Raw genomic sequence first — 12,342 nt, forward strand, 5'->3', positions numbered from 1 at the left:
AGTCCAACTCTCGCATCCATACATTGCAACTGGAAAGACCATAGCACGAGTTATAAGGATCTTGGTTGGCAGACTAATGTCTCTGCTCTTTACTAGGCGGTCAAGGCTAACCATTGCTCTCTTTCTCAGAAGATAGGCCTCTCCTAATTTCATGGCTGCAGTCTCCTTCCGAGGTAAATCTTGGAGCCCAAGAAGAGAAAATCTGTCACAGCTTCCACTTCTTGTCCCTTGATGCTCCAGGACTTGATAGGGCAAGACGCCATGATCTTTGTCTTTTTAATGTTCAGTTTAAGCCCAAACTTCTCACTCTCTTCTTGTACGCGCATCAGAAGTCCCTTGAGTTCCACTTCACTTTCTGCCATTAAAGTGGTATCATCCGCATATCTAAGGTTGTTGATACGTTTTCCAGCAATCTTCACTCCAGCTTAAGACTCGTCCAGACCAGCCTTCCTCATGATGCACTCTGCATATAGGTTAAATAGGCAGGGCGACAGTATGCAGCCTTGCCTCACTCCTTTCTCGATTGGAAACCAATCAGTAAGACCATGCCCAGTTCTGACTGTGGCCTCTTGTCCTTCATACAGGTTCCTGAGGAGAGAGATGAGGTGACTTGGAACTCCCATCTCTTGGACAGCTTGACACAATCTGCTGTGATCTACGCAGTAAACCGCTTTCGTATAATCAATAAAGCAGAAGTAGATGGGTTTCTGGAAATCTCTTGCTTTTTCATGATCCGGCGAAGGTTGGCGATTTGGTCTCTAGTTCCTCTGGCCGTGCGAAACCCAGCTTGCACGTCCGGAAGCTCCCGATCCACATACTGCTGCAGCCTACCTTGGAGGATTTTCAACATCACCTTGCTAGCATGCGAAATAAGCGCGATCGTGCGGTAGTTGGAACTATCTTTGGCACTGCCTTTCTTTGGAATGGGGATGTAAACTGACCTCCTTCAATCCTGTGGCCACTGCAGGGTTGTCCAAATCTTCTGACATAATGTATTCAGAATGTTAACAGGGTTATGGTTGAGGTTTTGAAGCAACTCAGCTGCAATGCCATCAATTCAGCTAGCTTTGTTCTTAGCAAGGCTGGCTAAGGCCCATTCAACTTCACTCTTGAGGATGCCCGGCTCGAGATAGTAATCAGAACCGTCTTATGTTGGGTTTGAACATTCGGGTCCGTCTTGTACAGTTCTTCTGTGTATTCCTGCCACCTCTTCTTTATCTATCAGGCTTCAGTGATGTCCTTGCCTCGTTTGTCCTTTATCACGCCCAGCTTAGCACAGAAGCTTCCTTTGATATCTTCGATTGTCTTATACAGAGATCTTGTGTTCCTTAATTGGCTGTTGTCCTCAACTACTTGGCACTGTATGTTCAGGAAGGCATTCTTATCTTTCCTTGCTATTTTCTGAAAATCCGCATTGAGAACCTTGTATCTTTCTCTTTCCCCCACAACGTTTGCCATCCTCCTTTCCTCGGCTATTCGCAAAGCCACTTCAGATAACCAGTTTGGTTTCTTGCATTTCTTTTGCTTTGGAACTACCTTAGTAGCAACTTCTTGTATTATATCACGAACATCAGTCCACATCTCTTCGGGATCTCTGTCTTCTAGATCTAAGTCTTGAAATCGATTCCTCACTTCCACAGCATATTCTAATGGAATTTGATCCAGATCATACCTGAAAGGCCTTCTAGTTTTCTGCGTTTTCCTCAATCGTAGCTTAATTTTGGCAACAAGAAGCTGATGATCGGTGCCCCAATCGGCCCCAGGCCTTGTTTTTACTGCTTGTATAGCGCTTCTCCATCTCTGCCGGCAAAGAATATAATTGATCTGATTCCTGTACAGACCGTCCGGTGAAGTCTATGTGTACAGGCGCCTCTTGTGCTGTTGAAAATGAGTATTCGCTATGGTCAGGTTGTTTTCTTGACAAAACTCTACTAGCCTCTGCAAAGCTTCATTTGGCTCGCCGAGACCGAACTTGCCTATAATTCCGGATATTTCTTCCCTCCCGACCTTAGCATTCCAGTCTCCTATGAGAAAAACGACGTCTGATGATGAGGTGCGGTCTAAAAGGCATTGTAGGGCCGCATAAAATCTCTCAACGTCAGCTTCTTCAGCAGCCGTGGTCGGTGCATAGACTTGGATAACTGTTATGGTGAAAGGGTGACCTTGGATCCGAAGTGAAATCATTCGGTCGTTTTTGGGGTTGTACCCCAGCACTGCTTTGCCCATTCGTCTGTTTACTATGAGAGCGACCCCATTCCTTCTCTTGGATTAGTGCCCACAATAAAAGACATAATAGTCGACGGAGTTAAATTCTCCCATTCCGGTCCATTTGAGCTCGCTGATACCCAAGATATCAATGTTCAATCTGTCCATTTCTCGCTTGACGACATCCAGTTTACCTTGCGCCATAGATGTGATATACCTCCTTGCAACATCGGACTTTCCGGTCGCTTCCCGACACATCCATAACTGAGCGTCCTTTTGGCTTTAGGCTAGCCGCTTCATTCGTCCTGGAGCTACTAGGAATCGCCCTTTGTTCATCCTCAGTAACATGTGGGACGCCTTCCAACCTGGGGGGCTCATCTTCCGGCGCCATATAATTAATGGTATTGTGACTGGCCATAGGGTTTTCTTGGCAGGAAATACTGGAGTGGGCTGCCATTACCTTCTCCAGTGAATCACATTTTGTCAGAACTCTCTGCCGTGACCTGTCTATATTGGGTGGCCCTACACAGCAGAGCTCACGACTTCATCGAGTTTCGCAAGCCCCTCCGCCACGACAAGGCAGTGATCCATAATGGGGATCAACGGATTATCTACTCTTATTAATAAGATAATCACTGGCCACTCGCGCAATGAATACACGGTGCATATATAGGGAGGAAAAAAAGTTGTGCCGCTTACAGTCACTCAATGTCAGAAGTATAGTCAAGGGAGTGCTTGGCGCACTGGACGAAACTGCATACTGTTGCCATAGGCTATGTAGTATATCTGTAAGGCTTAATTGCAAATGTGTAGAAAGTGCATGACCTGCTTTTTCCACGGTCAGGAGCGGTAGTAGCAGTGCAGTCGTGGCACGTGCAAATCGTTTAGCTTTGTGCTCGGACACAGCTCTGGTTATTAGGTCAGGGGAGTTCACTGAGTTGTGGGAGCAGATTGTTGCGACTTTGTAGCTTGGAAGTTTCGCCACAAGAGAAGGCAGAGTAGTGTGGCGAATACAAAAGGCGAAGCAAAGGACACATTGGTGCCGCGGCAGGAGCTAGGCCGAATTAGTAGTTCATTTAAATCTTTCGATCGAGAAGTTAGCGAGGAGAAAGCACGCACCAACATGACAACTATTCCCTATCAGAACACAACAGCTTGATCGAAGAACTTGCTACTGCATCAGTGATCCCTAAGCTCGAAATATACCCTTACTATTTAAATATTATATTGCTCGCTCTAGCTGTGTCAAAGTATCCACGAACCATGTTCATTCCTTAGCCATGTATTGGAGCATTTATGGCAAAGCTTAAGCGCTACATATTCGTGAGGTGTCCTTACTCTTTTGAGGTTTTTTTACTTTCGGAAGCCTTAAGGGCTTCCGAAAGTAAACACTATGCGGCCTATGCGGCCGATAATGAAGCTCAGTTGTCAGGTAGGGAAAGATGCTTTCAAATAATGTATGTTTTTCAACACATTTCCAGCGATTGATTACTGTTTATATCGAGAAAATAGTCGTGTTGATAGTGAAACATAGCATGCGTATGTTCTTTACTTTAACTGTCACTACATGGACGAATGTAGCAGTCATAACCCACTTTTGTAGGTTTCTCCTCAGCTGTACCGGTTCCACCGCAGGTCAGGTGGTTCCGGTCCCAGCGATTGGCCGGCGTCTTCATTTGGTCAGTGGACCAGGATGACTACTCTGGTGACTGCGTTGGCGATGTCTTTCCCATGGTGGACACTGCATGGAAGGCGTTGCAGGGATATCGCCCATTCAACAACCTCACTGATGCTAGTCAAGAAAGGCCTCCATTAATAACCGAGGTATACAAGTCCGGTTTCCAAGTGAATTGTGTTAGGTAGAGATGTAAGCCTAGGACAATACGTTTACGCGACTTACGATTCACCGAGACATGCTATTTCTTTGCATTGTGTTCGCAAATATTAAATTCGGTAGCCATATTTTCATAATTCGCTGCTAACGCACCCTTTGCAAAATTTGATATTCTATTCAATTTTTCAATTGGGGCAAACCTGTGCACTCTCTTTGCTGGCGTTCTGAGTAAACGTTCGCCGTCAGGTGTGCTTTAAACTAATATTATCATACCGCTTTCGGAATATATTTCACAGGAAATTTAAAACCATAGTGTAGTATAGACCTGACTTACTACTTTGAGTTTCGGTATATGGTTCGAAGAATCTATTTAGGTATCCCCGCATTTTAATATTTCCCCTTGGTTACTTTATGTTAACCAGCTATACTTTGCATCTTCATTTACAGAAAATTTCTCCTGGTATAATAGTCCTATTTATTACAAAAGTAGAAATGCTTCGTTGAGTTCTTTCTTTTGCAGCGCCAAATGTAGTCTTTTTTAGTTGAAATGTGCAGAAATGCTACATGTGCTGTCGGAGGCAAAAGTTTGCAGAACACAAGAAAATCAATTTTGGCGTACAGGTATCTCGTTCTTTAGACGTGATTTCGTTGGCTCACATCACAGAACTTGAGTCCGACTATCATTTTAATAAGTTTGGTCTCCAGGCACCAGCCAAAACTGAATAGATTTATGCCCTGGATTGGGAACTTTTGTTGAGGATAGTATTTCATAAAGGTGTTGACTGTAACGATACTTATTAAGCTCTTGTTGGTACCCCACATTTTTAAAGTTCTGATTACACAGATATTGTTCCTTCGGTGGCCATTTTTAACAATGTTAGCACAATGTGAATGCTCAGTCTGCAGAGTAAATCGTACACGAAACGTGGTGGTCGTGGGTTTGGATCTTGTCATGGGCACGTGGTTGCTTTTTCTATTTTCTAATAAATTGATTTGCACCTATAAAATGATAACATTTTTAGTTTTTTACTAGCTACTTCAGTGAATAAAAACATTTTTTAAATTTTATTTTGTTTCGCTAGTGTTAGCTTCTGCCGCAAGTATGTGATAACAAGTTCTAATTTTTGTACGTATGCCTGATCAAAAGCTAAAAGTGATTTTGTATAAAGGTATAAAAATGGCTGCAGCATTTCAGGTTTAGGATTAAAGTAAATGAATGTGCGCTGATGCTGAACGACTCGCACAATCACATTTTGATAATACACTAGGAAGGTTATTCCGGTTATTAGATTATTGTCGAGCTCAATATCCCTTTAAAACTTGCAAAGCCGAAGGTCCGTCATGTTGAGGGTAGAAGAGACTCTTTGCGGAAAATACACCATTTAGATTCACACATTGCAGTAAAACGCCACGGGGTTCATTCATTTCGATGCGTAGAGCCACTTGGTGGCCTTCAGTCTTAAGATACATAGGCAAGAGAGAGGACACTGTACCATTCTATCCCTGGCAGTCCAGTCGAAGTGATCACCGAGCTTCTGACCCCAGAGGTGGAGCATGCAGCCCAGTACTGCTATTACTGCAGCGACGTATTCGAGAAAAGGAAAGATTATAGAAGAAGTAACCATGTATGAAGATGCTGGAAGACGTAATGAATATATAAGTGAAGGTTGCTTCCAGAGCGAAGGACGACGTAGCTGCAGCTTCCAGGAAAATAAGTAAGGTGTTGAGACTATGAGAGGAGGCTAGTGAAGTCGCAGTGGCCAGAGCAGGGGAACGTACACCGAGAGCATAAAAAAGAGGGTGTTGTGCGGCGGCGACTTACTATGATTCATGATAGCGATGGTGATGATTTTAATAATTATATTTATCTAGCTTCCAACTTTCTTCATTGCGCTATCGGAGTGCTGAAAATGCTCATTCCTTATCCGGGCATTTTGTGCCATTTCGCTGTTTTCTTCACGTGGTGATGATTCTCTTTTCTTGCGCTCGAGCCCCGACGCACAGTTCCTAAAGAGACAGAAGTCCATATGACCTTGTTTTGAGCATTACAGTCCCGCACTTACAGCTCATAGGAATATAACTAAGTGCAATGGAGTCAGGACGACATTAATCATCATCTGCATATATTGTTAACGTCGCGGGTGCCATAAATACCTTACTTTGAAGCTCTGGAGAGACTCTGCGCCTTGGAAGCTTTAGCGAAATCTGTGCGCATACGTTGTCGCAGGCATCGGGCAGCTCGAGTGAAAGCGGAACAAATGAGGAGACAAGCAGCGAAGAGAGCAGCCGGAACCCACTAGCTCCCGTCGTGTGCTTCATCCGTGGTGAAGCTTTCCAGCGGCCGGGCACAAGAAGCTTCAGCCTGAGGAGTCTGCCAGTGGACAAGTGCACCCACTTCGTCTACTCCTATCTGGAGACGGACAACAAGACCGGACGGTTCTTGTTCCGGAAGAGAGGACCGAGGGGAGAGAAGCGTGCGCTATGCTTGAACCCTATATTCGCGGATTTGTCAGCAATTAGTTCACATGAATTCCAGTGCAGATGTCTAACAACATAATGATGTTACATTTTTGAATTTGGATTATTACAGACACGCGGAGACAAATATGGAGCTGTATTTTTGTGACAGTGTCGTGAAAAATGCTTTTTGAGACACAAAAAGTTGCAGGATCAGCTATTTTGTGTGCGGCTTTATTCAGGATAAAATGGACGGAATTTATTTTTAGGTTGTACCAGTAGTAAAGACTACGATTAAAAGGCGAGTGCGACGGCCAGACGCCAAGTGATGTATTTGTTCTAATCGATCTCCCTTCTCATTTTCATCATAATAGTATAAGGTGGCAACATGCGGAAATGTTTTGCGGAAGGAGGTTTTTCTAGATGTCGCCACTGTTCGCGCGGTTCCTAACTGTGGATCAGCGTAACATGACTGTTCAGTATGTTCCAAAAGCGTCCTAAGAGACGAACCCTTCACTGTACTGTAACCGCACCAAACCCCTGAAACAGCTTCTCTAATTCACCCGTGCAAGCTGAGTTTTAATAACAGCAACTTGTCGCAGATACTGTCATCCGCAAAACTTGCCAGCGTCGATGGACAAGTGTTTAAATGCATGAATTTTACAGTAAGTCAGACTAACGTCCGCAAGGGACTAATATGTTTCCATGTGGCTGACGCATAACAGGAGTCTGCTCCCGCTCGTAGAAGAAATTAGCTTACATATTTTGCACATTATATAGGAAACGTAAGTTATCGCTAATGAAAATTGTCAAAGAACAGTGCAAAATACTACCGACGGTTGCTTTCCAAAGAAGTGAACACATGCATTTGCGTTAATAGGCGCCAGCACGACACCACTAGCCTTGTCAGAGGAGTTCAATTTCAAAGCGATATATTGCGCTGTGATCAATACTAACAAGGATCTACAAGCATTAATTACATTGCTACAATAAGGACAATAATCTATCTATATGGAGAATCTTGATTTGATTTTACGGTAGCAGAAAGGGGGCAACAAGTGAAGTTTACTTTTAGAGTTTGTTGTACGTGAGAGATACAAATGAAAGCTGTGATCGCCTTCACCTAGTTGTTCATGCCGCAGTCATGAAATGAATAAACAAGGTAGTTAAGGAAAAGTTCAAATCATATGTTTATTATAATATAGCCGGTCGTATATAGTACTTGGTTGTAGCATTCCATAAAGCAACTAAAGATTGCTTTGTGAGGCCAATGGCTGAAGTGCGAGCAGCATGACTGTACGTAATGTCGCTCTCTCTGTTTTATTTGCAGATATAGTGAATTTAATGGGTAATCTGAGGCTCGCCACGGGCAAGAATCACCTTCGCAATCTCATCAGCTACGGCGGCGGCGCACACGTGCAGAGTCTGCTCAATCGGATTAGCGATGATAAGAAGGCTGATGATCTAGTCGCTCAGATTAAGTACTGGCTGCACAACCTTGGAATTGACGGCATCAACTTTCATCTGGAGGGACCTGGACCCGCTGTCTGCAACACTGCGCAAATCATGAAAATACTCAAGTTCATTAAGGTAATATGATGAGTCGTTCACTTACATCTTAGCGAACCTGTAACCCGAGCCCTTATACACTAAGTAGATAGGTAGCGAATCGGCGTAACTTAAAATGGACACACTGTTTCGCCCCCCCCCCCCTCCCCCCAAATAAACAAACGCCGTTGCCGTTTCGGATTTCTTTAGATACGTTGAAGGTCTCACCAACTCGAAATTAAACTCAGGCGCTTGTTTCTGTTTCCTGTGTCGCTGGAGAAAGATTTGATGTTGGGTAAGGTTGAGGGTCACCGGAGAAAGGGTAGGCAGTGAACGCGATGGTTAGATGGCATCCCCGAGGCGCTGCAGATGAAGTTATGTGATGTTAGGAAGATGATGAGAGACCGGAAAGCGTGGCGTGATATGGTCTATAGAATCACGAAGATTCGGACACGACTCAACGACTGAACTGAACTGAACGGTTGAATACAAAGTTTCAGCACTTACAGCAAAAAGTCTGCTCTATTTCCTCTAACACTTCAATCAAGTCCAGCTTTTCCTGATATCACTTTTAAATTAGAGACAGGCGTGATATATTGAGAGGTACGGAATAGCGCATGTATAAAAGAATGATCTGGGCCTCTGATTTGTAGAAACAGTTAGCTTATGAAGTTTGTCCTGCGCTCAGAGCCAGTAATCAAATCTTACTTGGAAACCCAGCAAACTGTGTTTTTGAAAAATAAATAGCAAGAACCTTGCAAGCCTACCAACCTATATTCTGCGAATGTGTTGATTGTGGTGGTACCGTAACTAGACCGCTCTACGAGCAATGACGCAATGGGTGAATGACGCATGTAATGTAAAAAAAAAAATTACAATTCTGAATTTTATAGGAAGAAATGGTTGGTTAGTTTGTGGGGTTTAACGTCTCAAAGTGACGCAGGCTATGAGAGACGCCGTAGTGGAGGACTCCGGAAATTTAGACCACCTAGGGTTCTTTAACGTGCACTGACATCGCGCAGCAAACGGGCTTCTTGCTTTTCGCCTCCACCGAAAAGCGGCCGCGCCGAGGCTGGGATTCGATCCCGCGTCCTTGGTAATAGTAGTCGAGCGCCGTAACCGTAATGACGCATTTCATCACGAGACAATGTTAGTGTTGCCGTGCTGGATCGCAGCGCGAATGTTTTTCTGCGATATCCGAAGGTAACACGCAATGAGAACACTTCAAGCATGCGATTACAAATCTAATACGACAAGGAGGAGATGCTGATGTGAACGACTATAGGAACATCGGTTCACTTAGCCACTGCTTGGTGCACCCGGCTGACTTTAAATACCCCATGTTTCTAATCGGAAAGAACGGGCAGCAAATAAACGGCTTTACGGTTTTTTTCTCCCCTGCTAAAATTTTATTTCGTTTCGCAAGCTCTTACAGAGTTGTTAGTATGAGTACTGGAAGTTTTCTTGTAACATGGCTTTGTGGCATTCACATCGCTGATTTTCAACCAAAACTCCCAGTTGTACCCATGCTAGCTTACACGAGGCCAAAAAAGGCACCACAATTTCTTTGAGGCAAGACGGAATCGTCGTACAGGATCCACTAAAAATGAAACGCATAGTTACAGCAGTAGAATTCCTATTCCTTGCAGCCCAAAATCAAATAATGAGTTTAGTCTATTATAGCGCTAAAGCGCAAAATAATGAAGGCTAATATACGTCACTGCATCCCGACTCTTTTATGCCGAGCAAAATCTAAACGCATGGGGATGCATAGAAAAACATGCACTCATATTCCCTTGGGAAACCCGGTTGCTCCAAACACAGGCTGCCATAAAGGTCTTCGTAGTATTCCAAACATAGCTACATGCGAAAAGGTTAAGCAACCTAAAAACAGCAAGAAAGAGTTATGTTCTGTGAACTGATGTTTAGGTGGACTAAAATAATTTTACGGAAGTTTCTGCACATACAAGTTTCTCGCACTGATAACCTCTATAATGCGAAACACGGGGTGTGAACCATGAGCAGGTTCTGCACCAGTTCAAAGATTGCGCAGTGCAGATATGCAATCAAATACATGACCGGGAAAATGGTGCTTATAACACAATTGCAATGTTTCGGTTATCAACAATACAAACAAATAACAGGGCATAAACGAGCTGAGAAATGGCACCCATCAGCCATTCAGTGCTGTTACAGATAGTGTAAGTTACACTAAAAGCAAGGAAATAAACGAAACAAAAACTACAATAAATTACAGGACAAATTGCAGTGCAATATATAACCCTCTATTTAGTATAATAGATAGGAGAAAGCGTAAGCAACGGACCTAGGCATCATCAGCTTATTCTGAACAAACAACCAGATTCCGTTCATGGCCAGGCCTGCCATCCCGCGGAGGAGCTCATCCGACCTCTCTTTAGTTATTGTATTTCGGCAGCCGTTTCCAGTAGTGAGACCTGGTTTGATTTGGTTTCGTTTGATTCATGGGGTTTATCGTGTAAAGCTACTCAGGCTATAAAGGAAGCCGTTGTGGAGGACTTCAGAAATTTCGACTACCTGGGATTCTAACGTGCACTGACATCGCGCAGCACATGAGCGCCTTGTAGTAGTGAGGCCTGCCTGAATAATGGTTCGACGGCGGCGTTTGAAACGTGGAAACGTGGAAACGTCGGCTTGCCAGGAAGGTTTTTTTTTTGCACCCAATATCTTCCCCCCCCCCCCCCCCCCCAAATTAACTCTTAAACCGGATATTCTCTGCCATATTCTCGACATTCGCCTGGAGCAGGAGATGCACAGATGCAGCAGTAGCTGAATTGGTGGCAGTCAAGGCACTGATTAAGTGGTGGTTAGAAATCAAAACGCATTTATTTATATTGGTTCTTTCGAGAAGCTGAAGAAGCTACTAACAAAAAGGAAAGCAAAGGGTGTTCTTGCTAATACAAAAAAAAAAATATATTTTAACGTTGAGATAATTGACTAGAAAGTAGAAGAAAAAGGAACCATATGCAGCCCGGTTGGATCCGCACCCACGACTTCGAAATTTCATTTCTGATGCTCTACCACTAAGCTACGGCGACGGCTGTTTATTCTTGCTCTTTCGTCGGTGTTTATGTTGCGTGTAACCTATCCTTGAGAGTGTTCGCCAGCGCCCGCAGGTGTGGTAGAGGGTGGCGCTGCATTATGGCCGAATTTTGTTTGCTGATTAACTTAACGACTTCAGTCTGACGGTCTTGACATCATAGGTAGCGAAAGGGGGTTATCACACAGCTCCTACTTTTCCCCCCAAGTCATGTTTTACGTCACAATGACGGTAATATAAGGCGTTCCACCTCCGTCGCTGCGGAGGAGGGTTGCGCTCACGAACATTCTCAATGCTAGTTTATTTAGACGGACTATAAATACCTAAGTCAGTAGAAGATTAAACAGCCGCCGCTGTAACTAAGTGTTAGGAGAGTGGATACGAAGTTGGAAGGGCGTGGGGATCCCGCCGGTAGTATGTGTTTTTTTCTTTTGCTCTATTATAAATTATCTCTACGTATAAATAACACTCCACATTGATAAAAACCCCTATTCTTTCCTTTTTGCCAGTGGCCGTCGTATTCCTTCTTCTATGTGTCATTACGAAGCCCCCATGCTCCCTGCATGTAAAGCGTGCTACTCTCATTTTATGCTGACAGGTTGAGTTCCCAGGCGTTATGAATTCTCCCATTAGCGTTTTCTCAAAATTAACCAAGTCCTTGTTTAGCCTGACAGGGTCCGGGGCCTCGCAATAAATGAGCTTGTTCACTTGAATTCATCTGTTAGTGGGCTTAGGATTTAAAAATAAAAGCCCGAAAACAGACTCATAGCCAAAACGAAAAGCTTAGCAGCACTTAGACAAAATTAAGCCTGGTTTGGACATTAATTGCCCTGAATCACAATCACATTACCGATAAAGCCCGCCATTAGGTCGTGTTTGAATGAAAGGTGAAATTCAGCTATTTAGTTAAAAAATAAAACTACGGCACATGACGTGGACTGAAGGTACTTTTTGTTGACATTTCGTTTTTCGTTTCACTCTCCAGAAACTCCGGAAGAAGCTTCTAAAAGAGGCGCTCATCACACTTCAGCTTCCTGCTTGCCACAATCCCAAGTGCACTGGGTTCATGAGCGAACGGTTGACAAGGTATACACACTTGCGGGCAATGTGTACAAGGAATTTTGAAAATGCGATTGCAGACGTAGGTGTACCTACGTTTGGATGATATTGCTAAATGTTTGCCCTATACACGCCTGGTGTGTGTTCTGTTTACTACGTT

The 12,342-nt window shown here is 43.9% G+C and overlaps 1 protein-coding gene across 1 annotated transcript in view; it reads left to right on the plus strand.

Annotated features, from left to right (window-relative positions):
* The window catches only part of LOC146199120 (putative chitinase 10), a 99,173-nt gene that overhangs the window by 32,979 nt on the left and 53,852 nt on the right, over positions 1-12,342 (plus strand). The window contains exons 9-12 of the mRNA XM_084592045.1: positions 3,841-4,029; positions 6,267-6,513; positions 7,827-8,086; positions 12,109-12,209. Coding sequence (XP_084448171.1) covers positions 3,841-4,029; positions 6,267-6,513; positions 7,827-8,086; positions 12,109-12,209 — 797 coding nt within the window. The remainder of the gene's footprint in view (positions 1-3,840; positions 4,030-6,266; positions 6,514-7,826; positions 8,087-12,108; positions 12,210-12,342) is intronic.

This window comes from Amblyomma maculatum, chromosome 2 (assembly GCF_055883805.1).
Source record: "Amblyomma maculatum isolate TAMU_Amacu chromosome 2, ASM5588380v1, whole genome shotgun sequence".
Lineage (NCBI taxonomy): Eukaryota > Metazoa > Arthropoda > Arachnida > Ixodida > Ixodidae > Amblyomma > Amblyomma maculatum.